The sequence below is a fragment of the Melopsittacus undulatus genome, chromosome 13, assembly GCF_012275295.1.
Source record: "Melopsittacus undulatus isolate bMelUnd1 chromosome 13, bMelUnd1.mat.Z, whole genome shotgun sequence".
In the NCBI taxonomy this organism is placed as follows: domain Eukaryota; kingdom Metazoa; phylum Chordata; class Aves; order Psittaciformes; family Psittaculidae; genus Melopsittacus; species Melopsittacus undulatus.
This window is the reverse complement of record NC_047539.1, coordinates 10,425,064-10,446,031: the sequence shown is the minus strand read 5'-3', so window position 1 is coordinate 10,446,031 and position 20,968 is coordinate 10,425,064. Positions and strand designations below refer to the sequence as shown.

The 20,968-nt window shown below is 47.3% G+C and overlaps 1 protein-coding gene across 1 annotated transcript in view; it reads right to left on the bottom strand.

Moving 5' to 3' along the window:
- BAZ1B (bromodomain adjacent to zinc finger domain 1B) overlaps positions 1-20,633 on the bottom strand; it is a 49,762-nt gene extending 29,129 nt beyond the window's left edge. The window contains exons 1-7 of the mRNA XM_005141713.4: positions 20,509-20,633; positions 13,916-14,032; positions 11,692-11,836; positions 10,634-10,832; positions 6,019-6,140; positions 5,061-5,258; positions 2,052-3,747 (exon numbers count right to left, since the gene is read on the bottom strand). Of these exons, the coding sequence (XP_005141770.2) occupies positions 2,052-3,747; positions 5,061-5,258; positions 6,019-6,140; positions 10,634-10,832; positions 11,692-11,836; positions 13,916-14,032; positions 20,509-20,621 (2,590 nt within the window). The 5' untranslated portion in view covers positions 20,622-20,633. The remainder of the gene's footprint in view (positions 1-2,051; positions 3,748-5,060; positions 5,259-6,018; positions 6,141-10,633; positions 10,833-11,691; positions 11,837-13,915; positions 14,033-20,508) is intronic.
- Between the last annotated feature and the right edge of the window lie 335 nt (positions 20,634-20,968).

Here is a 20,968-nt window from a genome sequence, read left to right as displayed (position 1 = left end):
CTCCTGCAACAGACTGTACAGGAGCTGTTGCTTCATAGAGTGATAAGGCAAAGAACAATTAGTGCTGCAGTAACACAGAAATGAAAGTAGCTTGACTTTTACTATCAAGAAAATACAGATATTAATCATGTTATTTCAACAGGAAGTTCTATACTGACTACTTTTAAAGTCAATAAAGAACAAAAAAGGCCCATTTATGTTTTCTTACACTGGGCTCTTTTTTGAGCTGAGACTAGAGAGGCAGCACTGGCCTCAACCTTGATAGGTTTTAACCAGAAAGAGGTTGGTGCTCCCCACATTACAGATGCTACCAGAGCAGTGGAAACCTCTGACTGTGAGGTATATATCTCTAGATGTGTAAAGAGAAGCTGATGACAAAACACCTGTTGTGCATTGCTCCATGTATACATGTATGAATACAGAACCACTGCACAATAGGTGTTTTCTCAGCAACTCCTTTTACTTCCCCCAGAGACACTAACATTATTAAAACCAAATGCAACTGAAGGGCTGTGAAAGCCAGTACACTGAAAGAGCCTGCAGAGAGCCTGGGCGGCAGCAGGAGCACCTGATGCAGCTCTCACTGTGGTTACAAGTATTTTTCACATCCTGAAGCCACACCAGCCCCCAGGCCTTATGTCCTGAGCAGGCTACCCCTGAGCTGCTAACCCTGCAGCCCTAACTGGTGCCCACCAACACTAACCACAGTCGTTACTCCAGAACGCTACCTCTGGGCCTGAAGCAACTACTTATTGGGTAAAAGCAGCCCTGGATGCCTGAAATGTTGGGGTTTGCTTTGTGGAAAGGAAGCATGATGAATTCAAACCATAATGAAAGGCTTAATCCTTCCTTCCCTGCCAGAGGGACATAATTTTCCTTGTGGAGTGAATGAATAAGTTAAATGAATGAAGAATGGATTAAACTTCCTCAGCAAGCAAGTCAAATTATTATCTCCATCAATGTAATCTTGCTTTTCCTCACATATAACAGCACAAAGCATCAAGTGAGAGCTACAAGAAATATCCAAAGGAGCAATGTCCAAAATGTATCAAGTTTTGCAGTAAAATCTTACCATGAATTTGAACTTGTGGTCAAGCAACAGGAACCCTACAAGACCTGGGGCCACAGCCCCTCAGCTACAGGCTATTTGTATTGGAGCTATTTGGCATGTTGTTTTTCTGGAGTAGCAGGAGAGCAGCCCAGATCTTCAGCAGTTTATTGGCACTTCTGAGACTCACAGCTCCTAAAGAAAGGTCTGAAAAACCTACGGCCAGTGCCCTCCCTTAGAAGCCTCAGGTATTACACACTATTCACCTATTCCTGGTCTCTAGAACAGACACTTCCAGATTCCAGCCTGGGCACAGAAATCATGCTCCATGTGGGACTGTTTCAGAAGGGAACTAACAACCAGATGAGCCAGGCTGTCCTGTACCCACATCTGCAACCAAAAAATTCCTGACCTGTAATTCCAGAGTATTCTGCTCTTCACACTCCACTGTAGCAAAAGGCACTATTTCTCCAGAGGCATATGGAGCCTGGCACTGAAGCCTGTGTTTTACAGAGGTCTGAGCAGGCAGCTTATACAACTCCATAAGCACTTAAAATGAGAAAATGTAAACTGAGATGTGTTGCCCAGGTCCTTATCTGGGAGGTGGGCTGCTAGCATCAGCTTGACAATGTGCATGGCAACAAGACCAGCAGCAGCTGCAGGAAATAGGTTTTAGACAGGAAGTATCCCCTCTGTACATAAAAGTCAGAAGATACTTGGGTGCAGACCAATACTTATTGTTGTTTTCTGTTCTCCAATCCTCCTGGGCCTGACAGAATTAGAAAGATACTGAACACTGCTCTAGAAGCAGTTACTGCTTTTTGTGAACACTCCAGATTTTGAACTGTAATAGGAACCACAGCAGCTGAATCACAATCCTCCAGTGAGGAAATCCCTTAAAAGCAGGTAATACTTTTGAGAACAGGCTGTCGATTTTGCCATTAACTTATTCACCTCTACTGCACAACACACAAGTGCTCTAATCTCCTGGTATTTTTCTTACCTCTCATTTGTATTTCTTGTTGCTCCCTCTCTTTCTTGGCTTGGATGGCAAGAAGGCGCCTGCTCTTCACAGCACTGATCATATCATCAGCTTCTATTTCAACCCTGTGCTCTATTTTCATCATCTCATTTTTTTTCTTTTCATTTCTTCCCATCATGTTCTCATCTTTCCCATTCTCCTTGTTCTTGGCCACCATTTCTTTTCGCTTCTGTTTTTCTGCTCTCTTCTTGTCATTTTCCTCCTTCAGGATAGCGAGGCGCTCCTTCCACAGCTCAGCCGACGTCTGCTGCTTGGCCTCCACGTGGTCCTGCACTGAGTATGTCATTAGAATCCGGTGGCATAGGGCTCCAAGTATCTGCAACTTCTCTTCAGGAGTCAACTCAAAGAACTCAGATGTCTCTAGTTTCTCCAGAAACTCATCCTGTACTTCATTATCTTCAAAAGCTGCTGAATCCTTGCTTTCATCTATGTTATCCGAGACCTCACTTTCCTCTTGCACATCTGACTTGCGCAGGCATAGGCGAACCAACTCAGAAGCAGAGTGCAAAGTCAGTGGTATTTCAGAGAGCTTCATTCCCAGCTCAGCATAATCTTCAGCAATTTCATCCTGCAGCAGGGTCTGCAAGAGAATGACCAGTACTCGGTTCAAATACAGGAAGCCTCCCTTTTCTGCACAAAGCGCTTCCATCAGGGAAACTGCTGTGATGGGATATTGAGCATCCGGCATCAATAACCCCGAGTAACAGCTCAGGAACTCCACTACCATGGCAACGTCCCCAAAGAGTGTATTAGGAAGTCCTTCTGGAGTATCAACCAGTTTAAAAGTAGGCAAGCTCTTTCCTTTCAGATCTTGGTCCTCGTATCTTTTCTGTTTTTCCAGTTTTTCCTTCATCTCCTTCTCCTTTCTCTCCTTTGCTCTCTCCTTCAGTTTCTCTTTCAGCTTTTCCCTTTTCTTCTTCATGTACTCCTTTCGCTGCTCCTCTGTCATGGTGGCCCATTTCTTCCTGTGCTCTAGAAGCTCATAGCGTTTCTGTACTAAGCATCGCAAGTCCTCAGGAAGACGGGCACGATCCTCATTGGAGAGTAACCGAGCTGTTTTGGAGATGATGCAAGAGAGAGCACTCTTTTTGTCTTCCCGGTCTTTGTTTTCTTTGTAATAGGCAATGAGATGGAGAGCTGCAGGAGGCAGATGTTTCTGTGGTTTGCTGGAAGATCTAGGGGTGCCTCCTGAATTCCTGGGAGCCCTGGACACCTTAGTGGTACCTTTAGCCATGTCCAGTAGTGTCATTTGTTTCATTTTCATCTTAGGGGTCTTCAAGCCTTTCCTTGGAGACTTCGACTTCCCTGATGACTTCTGCCCATTCAGAACCCTCTTGCCTCTTTGCTTTTTGTCCAAGGATTTGTTGTTGCCCTTTCCCAGTCGGCTCCTCTTTGGAATGTGAAAGGTAGAACCAAGCTTAGCCGGTGACACAATTTTCATCACTTCTTCCAGCTCCTCTTTAGGAGATTTTGAATTCTTAGAGTTTTTCACCTTCAGTGGAGAGCCAATAATAGATTTCTCCAAATGCACGTGGCACCACAGAGTAGGACTCAGTGGCTGGCCCAGGGATGATCCATCAGCTTTGGACTTCTTCGAAGGCTTTCTGTCAGGTGATCGAGAGCTCTTCCTCTTGGTTGAGGGGTTGAGGGTCATATACTAAAATTAAAGAAAGAATTTATATTAACATTTAAAGGTAACTAAAAGCATCCTTTCCTGTCAACTACTTTTGCCTATTTTCACTTTTGATGTACTTTTCCAATGAACAGGGGGTACTCAGTACATGAAGGGTAACAGGTTTCTGCAGTAGCTTTCAACATTCTGCACTGCATCACTATGTTGGTTCAGGAGTCACCAGTTCACTCTGGAAAGTTCACATTTAACTTCAGAAACTGAAACACAACAAAGAACTTTTAAACATTCCCAACTACATCACAGAAAACCTGAACGAGTTCTGGGGTTTGCCTGGAGACTGCAGAAACAAGGCCTCTGATGAGAGACTTCTTCATGAATCACGGGGGGTTCAGCCCTGGATCCCACCCTGCTCACTGCCCAGAGGAAAACCAAAGGAGCACCTATGGGAGACAGGGGTTCAGAGGCTGGTTTCTGAACTGCCTGAAAGCACCCAGAATGGAGGGGTGGGGGGCAGGATTTGGGTTTGAGCAAGGATTCTGTTCTGAAACAATGGAACCAAACAGTGACTGGTTTTAAGCTGCTGAAATCACCTACCTCACAGAGCACTTTTAGCACAGAGCAGTTTAACCCAGAGCCAAAGAGAGACTGATTTCAGAACTCTCTCAGCATCTCAATTTCTGTTTCAGAATGCACCCAGAATACTAACATATTTCAAGAGGCAAAAAATAAAATACATGGATATAACCTTTATGGGCTAAAAAATTGAGATTCCTTAGCAATAAAACATCTCCACTGTAATAAGCACAGCAAAAGGCACAAGCATCTAAGCAACAATTATTTCAGAATAGACATACAGGAACATGATCAAGTTACAACTGCCATAGGAACACTCAGATTTTCTGACTCAGGGATGGTCACTCTTGAAGGCTTTGTTTAAGAGCCCTCATAGCCACGAGAGAAGTTCTTACTGAAGACTGCACAATCATCAAATGAAGTGTCTGCATTAACTTTATTCTACAAAAATTGTTTTGAATTCTTTGCTAAAGGCAATTTCCTGGGCCAAAAGCATCCAGCATCAATATCAATCATAATGACAAATTTACAAATATTAGACCTAAAACTTATACTGGAGGGGGAGCCAAGAAAAGAAAGTTCCAACTTCAGCTGTGTCACCTCCCAAAGGGTCAGCATGCAAGAGTGGACCTTCCTGCTCTCCGGCTCGCTAAGCTGATGTAAGCTTTGGAGCTTATCCAACTGCCACATGAAGTCTCCACCAAGACTGTCTAACAGTGGGGAAAGGGTGAGAAAGCAAAGGAGGTACTTTTAGGAGCTCTTACCTTATGTGGGTCAAGCAGGAAGTCACTAAATTTACTGGGGAGAGCGTATTTCTTCACTAACTCATCCTCCACGACCCACGGAGCGTTCTCACACGTGCCAGCCCGGAGGGCGTTATGTCGGATGAAGTACCTTAGGATCTCCTTGTTGGGAGGACGCTCCGTGCGGACTAAACTATCTGCTGGTACGTTGCTGATGATCTTGGAGATAATAGACAGACTGGTAACACTTAACTTTTAACCATATTACAAACACGTATCACGTGGCTAAATGGAGGCATGACTATTGTAATGCCTCATGCCCACAAACTTCTCACTCCTTAAAGCTCCTCTGAAGGCCAAAAAGACCAAAGAGAACTCGCAGAACTGACATGCACAACAGAGGGTGGCAGGTGACCATTAGCCAAACAAGTAAACAATATTAGTTTATGTTGCAAATTTTTAGCCAATGCTTCACCTCTGACCTTCCTCTGGCTGAGCTGCTTCTAACTTAAAAGACTTTACATGTTAACATTCATTTTGGTTTGATTTTTTTCCCTGAGACCAGAGCTGTGAGTGGTGCTGTACTCTGTGTGTACTCTTACATTAGCAAGCAGATGACTGAAAGCACCCAGCAGTGCTGCAGCTACATGGAGCTTCCCAAAGCACAGCTACCTACAACTCTTAGAGATGCTCAGCTAGAACAAGAGCAGCCTCTGCTGCTCACAATTTAGCTAGTCTAACTGACCAAATTTCACTAACTGCCTGACCGGAGATTATCCAGTTAACAGCAACCCCTCTAAGGTTATTGGCAGCACCACGACTCAGTGTGTGTGGTACTAGGGAATGGTCAGTTGTTACCATGCACAAAACCCAATTACACGTAGAAACAGGCAACAGTCTGTTACTGTACAGACACAACGACAGTGATTTATCAAACTTGCACATTCATAATTAGAAATGATACAAACAGAGAACTCACTTTATCTTCATTTTTCAGTTTGACATCATATTTGTGTGGAAGGAATTTAGGTGGAACCCACTTCCGTTCTTCCTTCTTCAAAGAAGTGGGAAGCTTCCGAGGAGACCTACGTGCTCGGTCACCTGGTAAAGCAAGGGAAGAGATTCAGTGTCTTAGCATTGGAGGAAAAAAATACATTAAAAAACCAAAGAACCCAGAGCATTGCCAGGGGAGCACCTCACCCCCTGCACACCCAGTGTTCAGTTAAACCAGAATGTTGGGAAAAAACCCCAAATCAGATTTTAGAATCCCAGCCTGGTTTGTGTTGGAAGTGACCTTAAAGCTCCTCCAGCTCCAACCCCTGTCCCGGGCAGGGACCCCTTCCACTGGAGCAGCTGCTCCAAGCCCCTGTGTCCAACCTGGCCTTGAGCACTGCCAGGGATGGGGCAGCCACAGCTTCTCTGGGCACCCTGTGCCAGCGCCTCAGCACCCTCACAGGGAACAGCTTCTGCCCAAGAGCTCAGCTCAGTCTCCCCTCAGATTTTGTAAATTTGAGGTTTTAAAAGCATCCTAAAGATTCAGACTGCAGGGTCCCTAAACAGCTCGAAAGGAAGAGGTAAAACCTGTCTTTACTTGGAATATTTAAACCCATCTCTCTGCAGCTGGTAAGCTGAAAGTACCGAGGGAGAAAATAGGAGAGCGAGAAAACGTCTATAAAATTAGACGTTTTCCCATTAAAGGGACAGAGGTTTCATAACCTAACCATAAACATGTCTATGGAGCTGCTGCTGAGCCCCACCTACCTCTGCCATGCCATACTGGAAACAACCCTACTGCAGCAATTACTGGCTCTAAATTAAAGTCACTTTTAAAAGCATTTAACTTTGGTGGCCATGAAAAGTTTTCCAGTTCTGAGCCCCATGTGTACAGGCTTGTTTAGCTTGAGATTTTAAGCATACTCATCCAACCAGCCTCTTTATTCTCAGGAGAGATGTAACTGAAGGACATCACCTCACCAGCTGGCGTTCAGTCTATTTCTATATTTAGGTTGCAAACGTTAATTATTTCAGACAAAAATCCAAGCTTACTGAAGGAAGCAATCCCCAAATGTTTCTGTTTGTGGCTATGACACAAAGAGAACACTAAAGCAAGCATGAGAGATGAGAACAATTATCTACATGCAGAATATAAGTAGATGGTAGAGCAAAATCAGGCTTTAAAATAAATAAAGATTTGTCACATTCTAGGCCTGACAGCACTTAAGCTTCAGCAGCATTTGTAGTTTTCATGGTAGAAAACCAAGTTCTGCCCCCTGCCTTCCAGAATCAGGCACCTCAGTTAAGAAACAGATTACAGATGTTACATAAATGCTCAGGTACTTAGTATTGCATTTCAGATAATGCAAAGTGGAACTCTCTGCTCCAAGCATCACTCATTTTGGGAGTCTTCCCACTCATTTCAGTAGTTTTTCTTTAAGATCCCCCACTGGGTTTTCTAACAGTGATAGTACAGGTGAAAGGAGATGAATCCTCTCATCACAAGACAGGCTGAGGAGTAAATGTTGCCTGCTCTGGTTCCCCATTTGTATTAAAAAAGTCTTAGTAAATTCACAATCACTGAACTACGATTCACTGCTCAATGGCACAACACAAGTTGTGTAAAGGATACTTGAAGCTCTGTCGAAGTCCTGCTTTCAGAGATGTGCCTCCACATCATCTAAGTGGCTGAACCTGATCTTCACTGGATGCATGTGCCACACATAAGCAAGTTCCTACCACAGGCCTGTGCATGACCTCTCCTGCAATTTACTGTCTAGATACTAGAAATAGGGGTGACATCAAATCCCATCAAACAGCACCTGAACACTCAGAGGTGGGGAAGAGGAAACCACTGCATGCTTCTTTCTGCAGTCAGCTCACCAAAAGCATACTGTACTTCATTTGCTATCGAATTCCACTGCAATAAAACTTTCAGTCATTACACTACGGGAACCTCAGAGATCATCCATGTGCTGGAGTCTCCCATTTTCCACTTATTCAGGATTTTTCCAAGGCAGTATTAGCTCCAACTACAGCTCAAGCAGCAGAACCTGCCTTCAGTAGTTCATTTCTGCCTCTTTCAGAGTTCACTCCCTAAGGAGCTGAAAATACAAAGCCACTTCAGACTGCACATATGATTTAATGAAGCTGGTACAAAGCCTTATTTTGGGCTTCTGAAGCACAGCAGACTCCTAACCAGAATGAAGAGCTGAAGCTCGCTCTGCTCCTTTATTCTCCTCCCACAAAACCAGCCAATTTGACACCAGCGTTAGCAGAAATGCTCAGGGCAGCCCTGCCCCCTTGTGTGTGCACAGGAGAACACAGCTTCTACACAGAGCCTGTGTAGCAAACTTGTGTGGTGACCTCAACCCATATGACCAGTGGTGACTGCTTTTACTGACCATGATATGACCCTGATCTGAAAACACTGAGGTTCATCTTTTATGGCAAGGGCAGGACAGTCTGAGTTTACAGACGTGACTAAACACACAGGTCAGATCATCAGCTGAGCCAGAAACTGCAAACAACACAGGAATCCCCAATCCTGGGGGATTCTTTCCACCTCCAATCACTCCAATGGGCACTGCCAGCAAGAACCCAGCTGAACACAGCTCCTCACAACAGGCACACCAACGGACAAAGCATTATGGAAGACTTAACTCTCAAGCCCCAAAATGCTGCTGTAAATTTGGTCAACAATCATTTCTAAAGTAAAAGGTACTTCCCAGGCCTTTGATGAGGTAGTACAGGAGAACAGCTCAGATGAGCCCCCCACCCACAAGCCCTACTGCTATTTCAAAGGGTAAAACCAGACTGCTTCTGCAACATCTGTTTTTCCTCTTCCTGGTTATACAGAGGACTGCAGTGAAATCAGAACAGCTCAGAACTTCTTCCAGCACCCATCAGCAACAGCTGACAATTATTAAGCTTGGCAGAACTTGTCTTCCACTCCTGACTTTGCTATGAGCTTGCTGGGCTATTTCTGAGTTTATATTCTACATATCAGAGCACCTACCCCAGATGCAGAAGTGGCCGTTGACAAATGTAAATGGTGTATTACACAAGTAATAAATGCATTAAAAGGACTGCAACCTGTTTGAAAGCAGTTTTTGAAATGTCTTCTACACAATCTTATTATTCCATCTTTGAAAAGTTACACACGACATGAAGCTTTTTTCCCCTCCTCTCTCAACAGCTCCCTCTCAGAGTTAAGAAAAGCTTTGGATATCCAGTGCTTGGACACTGAGTGCTTCTGCTGCAACGAGGAACTGGTATAAAAGAGGGGGACAGTGTTTCAAACCATGCTTTATTTTGAACCCTCAGAAAAAAAATCATGCAGAAAAAAACGGAGGTTTTTTTGTCTCAGAAGCTGAAAATTGGAAAGGGGATAAACCAAAAGAAAAAACACCTCTTTTTTGTCAGCTGGGGACATGAAAGGGAATTAGAGCTTGTCCCCGCAGAGCAACATGCTTCCAAACTGGAGGGTGTTTGTTCCGAGAACAATCATCATAGAATCACAGGCTGGTTTCAGTTGGAAGGCACCTTAAAGCCAAGTGCAAGGTCCTAACACCCAGGTCAGAGCAATCCCAGGCACAGCTACAGATTGGGCAGAGAAGATTCAGAGCAGCCCTGAGGAGAAGGACTTGGGGGTGTTGGTTGATGAGAAAATGAACATAAGGCATCTTCAGTGTGCGCTTACAGCCCAGAAAGCAACCGTATCCTGGGCTGCATCAAAAGGAGCGTGACCAGCAGGTCAAAGGAGGTGATCCTGCCCCTCTACTCTGCTCTTGTGAGACCTCACCTGGAGCATTGTGTGCAGTTCTGGTGTCCTCAACATAAACAGGACATGGAACTGTTGGAACAAGTCCAGAGGAGGCCACGAGGATGCTCAGGGACTGGAGCACCTCCTGTATGGAGACAGGCTGAGAAAGTTGGGGCTGTTCAGCCTGGAGAAGAGAAGCTGTGTGGAGACCTCAGAGCAGCTTCCAGTGTCTGAAGGGGGCCTACAGGGATGCTGGGAAGGGACTCTTTATTAGGGACTGTAAGGACAAGAGCTAACAGGTTCAAACTTAAACAGGGCAAGTTTAGATTTGATATAAGGAAGAAGTTCTTTACTGTAAGGGTGGTGAGGCACAGGAATGGGTTACCCAGGGAGGTTGTGAATGCTCCATCCCTGGTGGTGTTCAAGGCCACATTGGACAGAGCCTTGGGTGACATGGTTTAGTGTGAGGTGTTCCTGTCCATGGCAGGGGTGTTGGAACTAGATGATCCTAAGGTCCTTTCCAACCCTAACTATTCTATTCTGTGATTCTAAAGACCACCTAGTTCCCCATCTAATCACCACCCTCAAGCAGATTTCAGTATTACACCCTAGAATGACAGCATATTTTCTGCTTTAAACCAGGCAAGAACAGCTGAGAGCCAATAGCACTGATGCCACCAAAGCTGCACCATCATTAGTGACAATCACAGAATTCTTCGACACATAACACTGCTTAGACATCCCAGACAATGTTCACAGCCCAGACACAGGATGTACGTAAGTTTAAATACTCACTTCCAAGTGCTATCTACTGGCATGCTATCTTACTACTTACTCATACTTTCCCTCCTGTTGTCATCCTCCTTCAAGATCGCTTCCTTCTGGTTGTCCTGTGCTGCCTGGCTGGAGTTCTCCTTGTCACTGGATGGGGAATCACAGGCTCCATCAGATTTCTTTTCCGAGGCCTCTTCATCAACCTTCTCCAGGGGATGTATTTTCACAACTTTCACAGGTAACATTTTCTCCTTACCAACCTGCAAGGCAATAGTGATGAAAACTGAACCTGAGCAAAAGGCATGAACTAATGAGCTTTAAACACCCCAAGCAGGAAATATGCAGCCAGGACTACCTACAAGCTATAATTTGGCAAAACACTTAACTGCCATCCTTCCTGAGGAAGGATGATCCCTCTCACGAAGCAATTACAGGGTTTCTTTCTACTACTCCTACCTGGAAGTTCTGTACAAATTATTAAGAAAGAGAGAACTGCCAACCCTCAAGTTCTTCCAGTGTTTAATGATGCTACTTTCTCAGCCTGAGGAAGGAGTACGTCCATGGTGCAAGCTTGCTCTCTCAGCAGCCCCAGTTGAGTATGTTCCAGATAGATTGCCAGCACTTTGTATCTTTCCCTTATTTTTAACAGGTTTGAGTTTTCCCCACCATTCCCAGTTCCAACTGTTAGGGCATAGAGACTTGCAAGCAATTGACTTCAAGCTACATTACTTTAGGACTATTACTCCTCCTGGGAACACATTAGAGCAGATTATGGCAGGTGGTAATTTTTAACTTCCTCTAATTATGTATTTATATATATTTAAATATGTACAAAGACCATCACACATTTAAGCAGTATAATAAACATATCTCTATTTCCCTACACACACATGGATAAGTCATTATCTTCTTGCCATCAGTATAGGTCATCCACTTGCTTCTGCTTATAGAACCATTCTGCATGCAAAAGCAGGTGCTGTCACGGGGATTCTACAGAAAAGAAACTCTCATCATCTTCCTGACGATGTGACTAACACGTCCTTCCCATCTCCTGCCTGTAGATATCCAAAAGGAGCTCTGTGCAAAAAGCACGGGATAAAATAGAAAACGGATCCTTACCTCAAAGTCACACTCCTCTCCCACTGCAAATTTGGTCATGATCTCCAGCCAAGCAGCATCCACCAACTTCTCCAAAGATACAGTGTTGTGGTGGACTATTTCCAGTACCAGTTTCTCATACCAGATGGGGAACTCCTCCTTCAAGCTGAGGAAGCACAGAAGTTTTCATTATTCCAGCAATAAAAGCCAAACTGCAGAGCCACCTCCCATTTCACAATCCAGGAACACTAACAGCCAGGACAATGCTGGAGGCAGATGCCACGTTAACACGTGAACATCCTTGGGCTTTTGCTGCCCTTCCCCAGCACCTCCGAACAGTGTTAACTGGCATAACAATATGAACTGCACTCTTCCTCCCAGAAGGAACACCAGAGTGTTCTGGAAGAGCAGCACTGATGGTGAACTCCTTCCTGCTGGTCACTAACTGCTTCTCTACCACATGTGTAAAATATACACCAAGATCCCATAGTGTTTCTGGGGCTTGTTACTTTAAGATTTTTGCTTCCAACCAACACCACTATGATGCTGATGAAGACCTGGCATTTCTTTCTTTCCGAACAGACTGCTAACCCAGGGAACAAGATAGAGGCAGGTTAACACAATCCAATCATCCTTCCAGAGAAGGATATTTTGTGTTTCACCACATCGTGATCTTCAAATGCTTTCACATAGAGAAAGGAAAGGACTGTTACAAATTGACCTGACTGATTTTCTTTCTAGGAGATCAGGTCTCTGCTGACAGCAGACTAGGAAATCCATTGCGTAAAGCTTTCTGGCTAAAAAGTCCATTTCAAACTACTTTAAGGAGGAACAAAATACTCCATTTTTCCAAAGCCCTTTTAGCTTTCCAGGCTCCAGGATACAGTACTGACAATCCTCAGCTCTATCTGCTGTTCTACAACTGCCACTGGCAAATGTATCCCTTTAGCAAACTGCTAAATGAACTGTTTTTATTCGGACAAGTATCAGGTATTCAGCAGCCAGCAAACTGCCTGGGAAGCTTTTCATCCCATTTCAAAGGGACAAAGCTAAAAATCTCATTCCACAGCCTTTTTTCCCCCTTCCATATTTAGAGAGGCTATAGCCAAATTTGCTATTGAGAATTTGCCATTTATCCTTTATTTATATTTCTCTGTGCTTTCAGAAGTGGCCAACCAACCCACCACTGTTAACCAAAGCCAAGTGACACCAGACCAGTAGGCTTGGCCTCAGGATTTCAAACTAATGGAGCTAGCTCTGCACCCTCCTCTTAAAGAGGAACATTCTGGAGGAAAGACTGATGACAGTAGTACTTCAACCCTCATGGGAATTAGGACTATCAGCAAACAGGTTTCTTGTTTGTTGCCTTTAAGGATGCAATTAACCTCAAATGATGGGAAATTTCTCCTTAAGCTAAGGCTAAAGAGTAGACTCTTCAAAGAGGCACTAGAACATTTCATTCTTCGGCAGTACCACTGACCATCCCCCCAGTTTAAACCCAGGGAAAAGCAGTCACACAAGTCCAAGCCACCAGTTCACCATCTGTTTGGCATCACTCCTACAACTTGGTGACCACACAGCAAGTTACAGACCTTGTCTGAGCCAAGGCCTTGCACCTCTACAGAAAATTCACTTCTATGGCATGAGTGACACTGGATCTCAACCAGAGCTTTGGGGCCAGTGCTGTGTGCTAAAGGGAAGGTCAGGGCCATGGTAGCCACTGGAACACTGGTGGGCTGAACAGAGCCATGATTTCTGCTGGTTTTCCTGTGTTCTTTATGGTTTCAAGTGGAGCAGATCCCCAAAAGAGCACTCCAAAATATATTTTTTATTTAGTACAACAACTGATTCCAGCACAGATCTGGAAACCCCAACTATAGCTGTGGCCTGACTAATGGAGTACTTTAATAGCCTCTTTTTACTGCATTTTTACTTTAGCTCCTCCAAGATTTCCTCCCCCCACCCCGCGAAAAATTCCCATTACTCGATGGACTTTAAAACATGCCAAGCACCACATGCTGAACTATTTTGGTTTAGTAATACCATGATACAGCACTAAATAAGTACATTAAGTGATGGCATCAAATTTGGACTTAACTTGCTTTCACCTCCAGAATCTAGTTGCGGCCAGTAAAAAGCTACTTACCTCACCTCCTAAGCCAGCAATAACGTATCATGCCCAAGCCCACGATTCTGCCCCAGTGCCTGAAGATAGACACATACCAATTTATTCTTTGGTACTTACAGCTCAGCGACTTCCTGCTCCTCCTCCCAAGCCTCTTTGTGTGTCAGCTGGCTGCTTCCTGTGCTCTTGCACGTCCAGATGCGTTCACTGTACCTCTCCAGACGTGCTTCATACTCTCTGTAGAAGTGGCAGCTCAGGAAAACAGGACTTATGCAGTGGAGAGCATGATCACAACACACGAAACCCTAATTCCATTAAACCCTTGATAGTGGACTGCACCAAGGCTGAGGACTGCTGTCATACAGGTTGACCCTGTGTCTACCACCGAGAAGCTGCTTACATCAGACAGGTTTTCAGACCAGGATGCCCTAAAGCTTCCAGCACTGAAATGCCCATCCTGTTCATCAAGCATACAGAAGGTAACACACCGTCAGCAGTTCAGCTGAACTGCACAAGAGGAATACATACAGCTGAATGCCCTGTGGCATTGCTAAGTTACTTCTCAGTTTTCCAGGCTGATTGATCAGAAAAAGCACAAACAGTATCAGAGGCACGTGCAGGAGTCATGGCACCCACTGTTGCTAAATGCCTGACAATAATAGGAAACTACTACTACTACTGCCTGAGGGCAGTGTTACAAACACTAGATGCAAGCTCTAACCACTCTACCCAGCACATGCAGTCCTTGGAGGAAAAAACCCAAGGGCTTTGTAACTGAAATCACATGGAAGTTTACCCTTCCTCTGGCTTCCAACAAGAGCAGCCTGCTGCACCAGCACAATATGATGACCTTTCTCACCAGCTACATGACCTGCTGCCCATACCACAGCAGCCTCAAGGTTGAGTTACTCTGGCTGTTCAGATTAATACCCATTAATGCAGACAGCACTGTGAATGAAAGCAGTAGCTACTGTGCTGTGTCTGGAGCTATGCTCTGCCCATTCCACCAAAGCAGTAATTAACTGGGAGTGTAAACAGATACAAGCTACTTCATACTTTCTATGGATAGCACATGTACAGGCAGTTATCAGAAAACCCAGCAGAGTATAAATCCACACCAATTTACCCAGCAGCAGTCTACTCAAGCTGCCATATGCTTACCAGGAGTAATTTAAGTGGAGAAATCATGGGAGAAGTAAGAGCAGCATCCTTCCCCTCTCCTGCAGTGCACGCACCAGCAGAGAAGCAGGCACAGTGCACAAAGCATGCTTGTAGCAGAGCAGCAGCTCAGCCCGGAACAGCACAAGTGCTAATTATGAGTCTCTGTGCAAATGAGCAGATTGCTCCATGCTCCTGCGAAGGCAGAGCCACAGCAAACTGCTCTCTGTGTCTCACATATAGAATCATAGAATGGTTTGGGTTGGAAAGGACCTTAAGATCATCCAGTTCCAACCCCCCTGCCATGGGCAGGGACACCTCACACTGAACCATGGCACCCAACCTGGCCTTGAACACAACCAGGGATGGAGCATTTACCACTTATCTGGGCAACCTGTGCCAATGCCTCACCATCCGTACAGTAAAAAACTTCCTCTTTATATCCAACCTGAACTTCCCCTGTTTCAGTTTGAACCCATCACCCCTTGTCCTATCACTACAGTCCCTAATGAAGAGTCTATCCCCAGCATCCTTATAGGCCCCCTTCAGACACTGGAAGCTGCTATGAGGTCTCCATGCAGCTTCTCTTCTCCAGGCTGAACAGCCCCAACTTTCTCAGCCTGTCTTCATACAGGAGGTGCTCCAGCCCCTGAGCATCCTCGTGGCCTCTTCTGGACTTGCTCCAACAGTTCCATGTCCATGTTGAGGACACCAGAACTGCACACAATGCTGCAAGTGGGGTCACAGGACTGCAGAGGACAGACCCAGCATCACCTCTGCCTTTCAAGAAATTAAAAAATCCCACCAAAATCAGTTGCACTAAGATTCCCATTTGGAAATTACAACTCCAGCAAAGCCAATTTTCCTTCACAGCCCCACAGGAAAGCACACTAAGGTGCAGAAGTTATACTGTGGACCTTGATACACACATATCTTCACAGCAACTGATGCTACACAAGACTATGAGCCAGGAGCAGACCCACCTCCAGAGGAGGCTGTACTGATGGAACATTCCCTCATCCTGGAGCAGGCCTTAAAAGCAAGGAGAAACCCTGCAGTTCCCCAGCTTACTCTGCCTGTGGAGTGTCCTGCTCCTCAGCAGCCCAACAAGTCATATCCCACAGAGCCTCGAGCTCTCAGGCCAATCCTTACCCCTCCTGCAGAGGTGCTGCAGGGCAGGAAGCACATCATGGCAGAAGCGTGATGGCAAGGAGGAGGAACCCATCCACACAGCACCACGGACCAGACCAGAGGTGTGTTTTTAACCGGTCTCTGTAGCAAAACTGAATGAGGAGGCAAAATACATGAACAAAAATCCAACAAAACCCCCAGGAGTCTGCCCCTATAATTACAGCAATTAACCACTTTCAGAGTGACTAAACTGCAACCACAATGCTGCTCCTTCTTAGGACTTGCCCACAAAGAGAAGAGTTAAAAGCAAATTCAATCCTCACAGCAAACAGGAGCCCAGACACACAGAAACAGTGGTCTTCATTCGTTAGCCCCACCTCACCCCCAGGCTCCCCTTCTGCATGTCCAGGACACCACCAACCCGGAGGGCTCACAGCTGCTGCAACAGCAGTGCTGGGGGAAAGACCCTTCCTCAGGGCTTGGGATGCTGCTGCCTTCACACACTTGCAGTAGTTTCAACTGCAGACAAATATTTGAGATATGGCTGGGAAATAATGCTGGTCTACTTCTCCTTTACCAGTTTATCAACTTTCTTCTCTCTAGACCTGTGAGGAAATCCCTTTCCTTCCAGCAAGGACAGCCAATAAATGCTGATCTCCAGCTGGAAAGGAACTGAAAGATCCACTTCTTCCTAACATCATTTCCCAAACTGACAGAACTTTCCCCTCCTTGTGCACACCTCTGAGAACAACCTTAACTGCACTATACCAGGGCACTATACTCAAAAGCCTCAGGTACAGCAACTTCCCCTTCCAGCTCAGCTCTTCCTCTCACATGCAACTCAATTCCACCTACAGCTGGTCAGCTGCTCTGACACTGATCCTGGACACATTCCTTGCCCAGGCTCCAGTCACGCCTCCCCTGCCCACCGTGCTCTGGGCTCTGCCATGAGCTCCCTACGCCAGGTTCTGCTATGGAACCCTGGGAAGCACAAAGCCAAAAGGCAGGAGGATGCTCTTGCAAAGTTAATTCTCGCTCAAACTTTCCACTCCACATGTGCTGTTTGTCCTCTCCACTTGGATTGAAAACAAACCCCAGAACGTTCAGCAGGTCTGACTCAGTACTGCGGCTGCTGTGCCACAACCAGCCCATCTCCACACACACTTGGAGCTGCCATTGCCACAGAGTCCCAACACAGTGATAAATAACAAACCCTGGACATCAGCTTGTGAATGTTCCCCCAAAAGCCATCAGTAACACACGTGTTAAATTAAACAGCTGCCTACCCACTGCATAACAGTTAACACATCACATCTGTCTGCATCACACTGAACATCACTTACTGCCGAAAGGCAGAAAACACAACAAAAACAAGGGACCCTTTCTGGGGAAAAAGTCATGTTTAAAAGCAAACAAGCCAACCACACACCAGCAGCTATGAAACAGATCTGAAGTTTACTTCTTCCTGCGTAACTGATCCTCTCCCAGAAATGACTGTCAACTCCAAAATAGCTTTAGAGCATCTATTCAATTCAATATATAATAATATATAATATGTAATAATTCAATTCAATATATCTATATCTATTCAATATATCAATTGTCTTCACCTTACCTAAGGCAGCAAACCTCCCCAGAAGGCCAGCACTGTTCTAAGACACCATCCATGGGGGGGTGGCAAAGCTCTTCTAGAAGTGCAGAGCTTTGGTGCTGTCATCTTTCAGCCAGAGTTTAACTGGCCGGTACCACAACAGCCTTGAACCTATAGGCCACAAGCAGCCAAATTCCTTATGTTCTCTGTGCTGCTTATCACACAGAACACTAGAGGCAGATGGCAAGCTTTTATCTGAGGAAAGCAGGACAGCTTCCCCAGACAACGCTGATGGCTGAAGGAAAGCTTTGCCTGGAACAGTCCCTTCTTGCTGCTCCAGGCTGGTTTGCTCTCAGAACCTTGAGCACTGTCTTCCAAATCACATCCAATACAGAACACACACTGCAGCAGCCCCACACTGTTCACTACGGATCAAATGTGGCGTCCGGCAGGCATCAGATGCTCAGTACACATGCCACAGACAGGCTGCACAGGTGAACCTGACAAGGCCATACCCTGCATGAAGCATTTGCCTGACACCTCACAGAGGCCTCCAGAGCTCCTACAAGAACGAGTTCAGCTCCAGGCTCCCAGGGATGCACCTGTCCACAGCCACACAACCAACAGCGCTTGCACCAGGTCTGACCTGATGGGTCAGAGGCTCCACCAGGACACAGTGGGCTCTACACAGGATGGGTGCTCAGATTTTCAGGGGATTTGGCAAAGGAAGCTACAAATAAATAGGAAACTGAAATAAACACCTGAGCTCTCATGACCACGTTATCACAGAACCCCAGCCTGGTTTGGGTTGGAAGGGACCTTAAAGCCCATCCAGCACCAACCCCTGCCCCGGGCAGGGACCCCTTCCACTGGAGCAGCTGCTCCAAGCCCCTGTGTCCAACCTGGCCTTGAGCACTGCCAGGGATGGGGCAGCCACAGCTGCTCTGGGCACCCTGTGCCAGCGCCTCAGCACCCTCACAGGGAAGCATTATCCATCTCTTCCCTGCTGCTGGACATGCTCCTGATACATGCCCACGGGGCAGACATCTCATAGGCAACACCTCAATCTTAATATTTGGTTCAACCTAAACTACAGCTGCAAATCTTAACAAAAAACAAGTCTTCCAATGTCTTCCAAACCCCTCATGTGTAGCTGCAGGGTAAGGGTGGGTGCATCCTCTGCGGGAAGAGCTCATCAACCACTTCTCAAGGTGGAAAATCAAACATTCAGGAGACTCTACTTTTCAAGGCCTTTGCACAAATGGCACAAGCATGGGGAGGACCCATGTACCTCTGCAGGCTGTTCCCATCACCAACATTCCTTCCTCCGCGCTACCAAGGACAGACAGAAGTGACCAAAAACCCCTCTCCAAGTGTTCTTCAGGTAACATTTCCCTTCAACTGACTCACTTGCAATTCTCTGTTCCACTTTTTGCCTGGCATATATTATATAGAGCCAACAAAGCAAGACAGAAACCCAACATTACTCAGTTTCTCTTTTTAGCTTCATGTCTACCTACCCCACGAACTTTCTAGAACGTGCTAGGCTGCCCGCCTCCCACAGCACCCTATGAAGTACGTTCCCCAAGCACAGAGCATCTCTCTAGAACCGCAGTGCTTGCACTGGTTTCCTCTTGCTTCTGACCCTGCAGCTAACACCAGCCCCTCTGAGATGAGAAACCGCTCCTTTCTTCCCTTAATATGAATACCATGCAAGTGTCTGCAGGAACCTGTCCTCCTCCACCTACCCATGGATCCACAACAGCCATACCACTGGAGCGCTCCCAGGAAGTGCCTCTGTGCTGTCCCACAAGGCAAAGCTCAAAGTCACGTTTTCTTTCCCAAAAGTAGCAATCGGGTTTAATCTGCGTCTCTGTGATCAGTGATCACTGTCCAGAGCACAGCTTTCCTCCTGGGCACACGGATGACCAAGCTGCTTTCATTGTGCGTACACCACGAGAGCAGCTTTGGAGTCACAGGCAGAATGCTTTAATTTGAGATACGGTGAAAAGCAAGTATCTAACCCCGTACCCAAGAGCGTTTTATTGGGCTGAATACGCCAGCGATGCTTATCTGCGTTAAGAGGTGCATTTCTGCTTCCAAAGCTGCCTAAACCTTCCCAGGGGCTTCCAGCAGCTGCTGTTCATCTGAAGGAACAAGACCTGCTCCAGCACAAGGCCCTGTGCAAGTTCTGGAGCCCCTTTGTCCTCTGCACCGCCAGGACCTCCGGGGTACGTCCCCGTTGAGGTTCATGCATTCCCCGCTCCCAGTCTCAGGTTTAGGTCCCAACGCAAGCCCTGAGCAGGCCGCTCACAGCGGTCTGAGGGCACCTGGACCATGGCTCTGCCTCCGCCGGTGCCCAGCGCCTGCCCCGCTCCCGGCCGGGCCCAAGGCCGCTTCCTGCCGCTGTCACACGGCAACCCGTGAAGGAAGGTAACGAGTAAAGACGGGTTTCATGTAAAACCGGCCACGAGGAACAGGCTCCGTCCGGAGGGAAACCCTGGGCTCTGCACAGCCCCTTGCTGCGCCCATCTGTTCCTTCGGGGGGTACGATACCGACCCCCACCACCCGGCTGCAGCCCGAGACCGGCTCCGGCGTTCACTGCGTTAAGGAGCCCCGCTCCCGCAGCCGTGCCCCGTCCGCCGCTCTCCACGGCCGCCCCGGAGCACGGTCCTGACCCGGGGCACAACCTCGCCACGGCACAATCACCTCTCCGCCATCCCCCCGCGGAGGCCCGGGTGCGCTGCAGAGCCCGGCTCCGGGCCCGGCCGGATCCCGTTCCCGTCCCCCCCCATTCCCGTTCCCGTTCCCGTCCCCGTTCCCGTCGGATACTCGCGGCTGCGGAACGCCTCCTGCGTGTGCGCGATCACGAAGCGCTCCCCGGGCTCCCCCGGCGGCAGCGGCCGCGCCAGCGGGAACGGTTTGCGGCCCAGCAGCGGCGCCATGGCGGGACGGTTGAAAAATGGCGGGAGATTCCCCTCCCCCCGCGGCGGCCGGCGGGGCGGGGCGGGCCTGGCCGCGCGCACCCCAACCTGCTCCCGCCCCCGCGGGGCCCGCCCCGCCGATCCGCGAGCCGATTGGTGGGCTGCCGGCGCCTCCGGCTCCCGATTGGCTGCTCCGCCTGTCGATCGCTGAGGCTCGCCCCGCCCCCCCGGCGCGCGAGGTGAGAGGTCGCGTTATGTAAGCGGCAGCGAGCGCGGCGCCATTTTGTGTCCCCGTTATCCGCCCGCCCCCCTCCCCGCGGTGGCCAATCAGCGCGCGGCCACGCCCCCCGCACATCCGGGTACCGCGG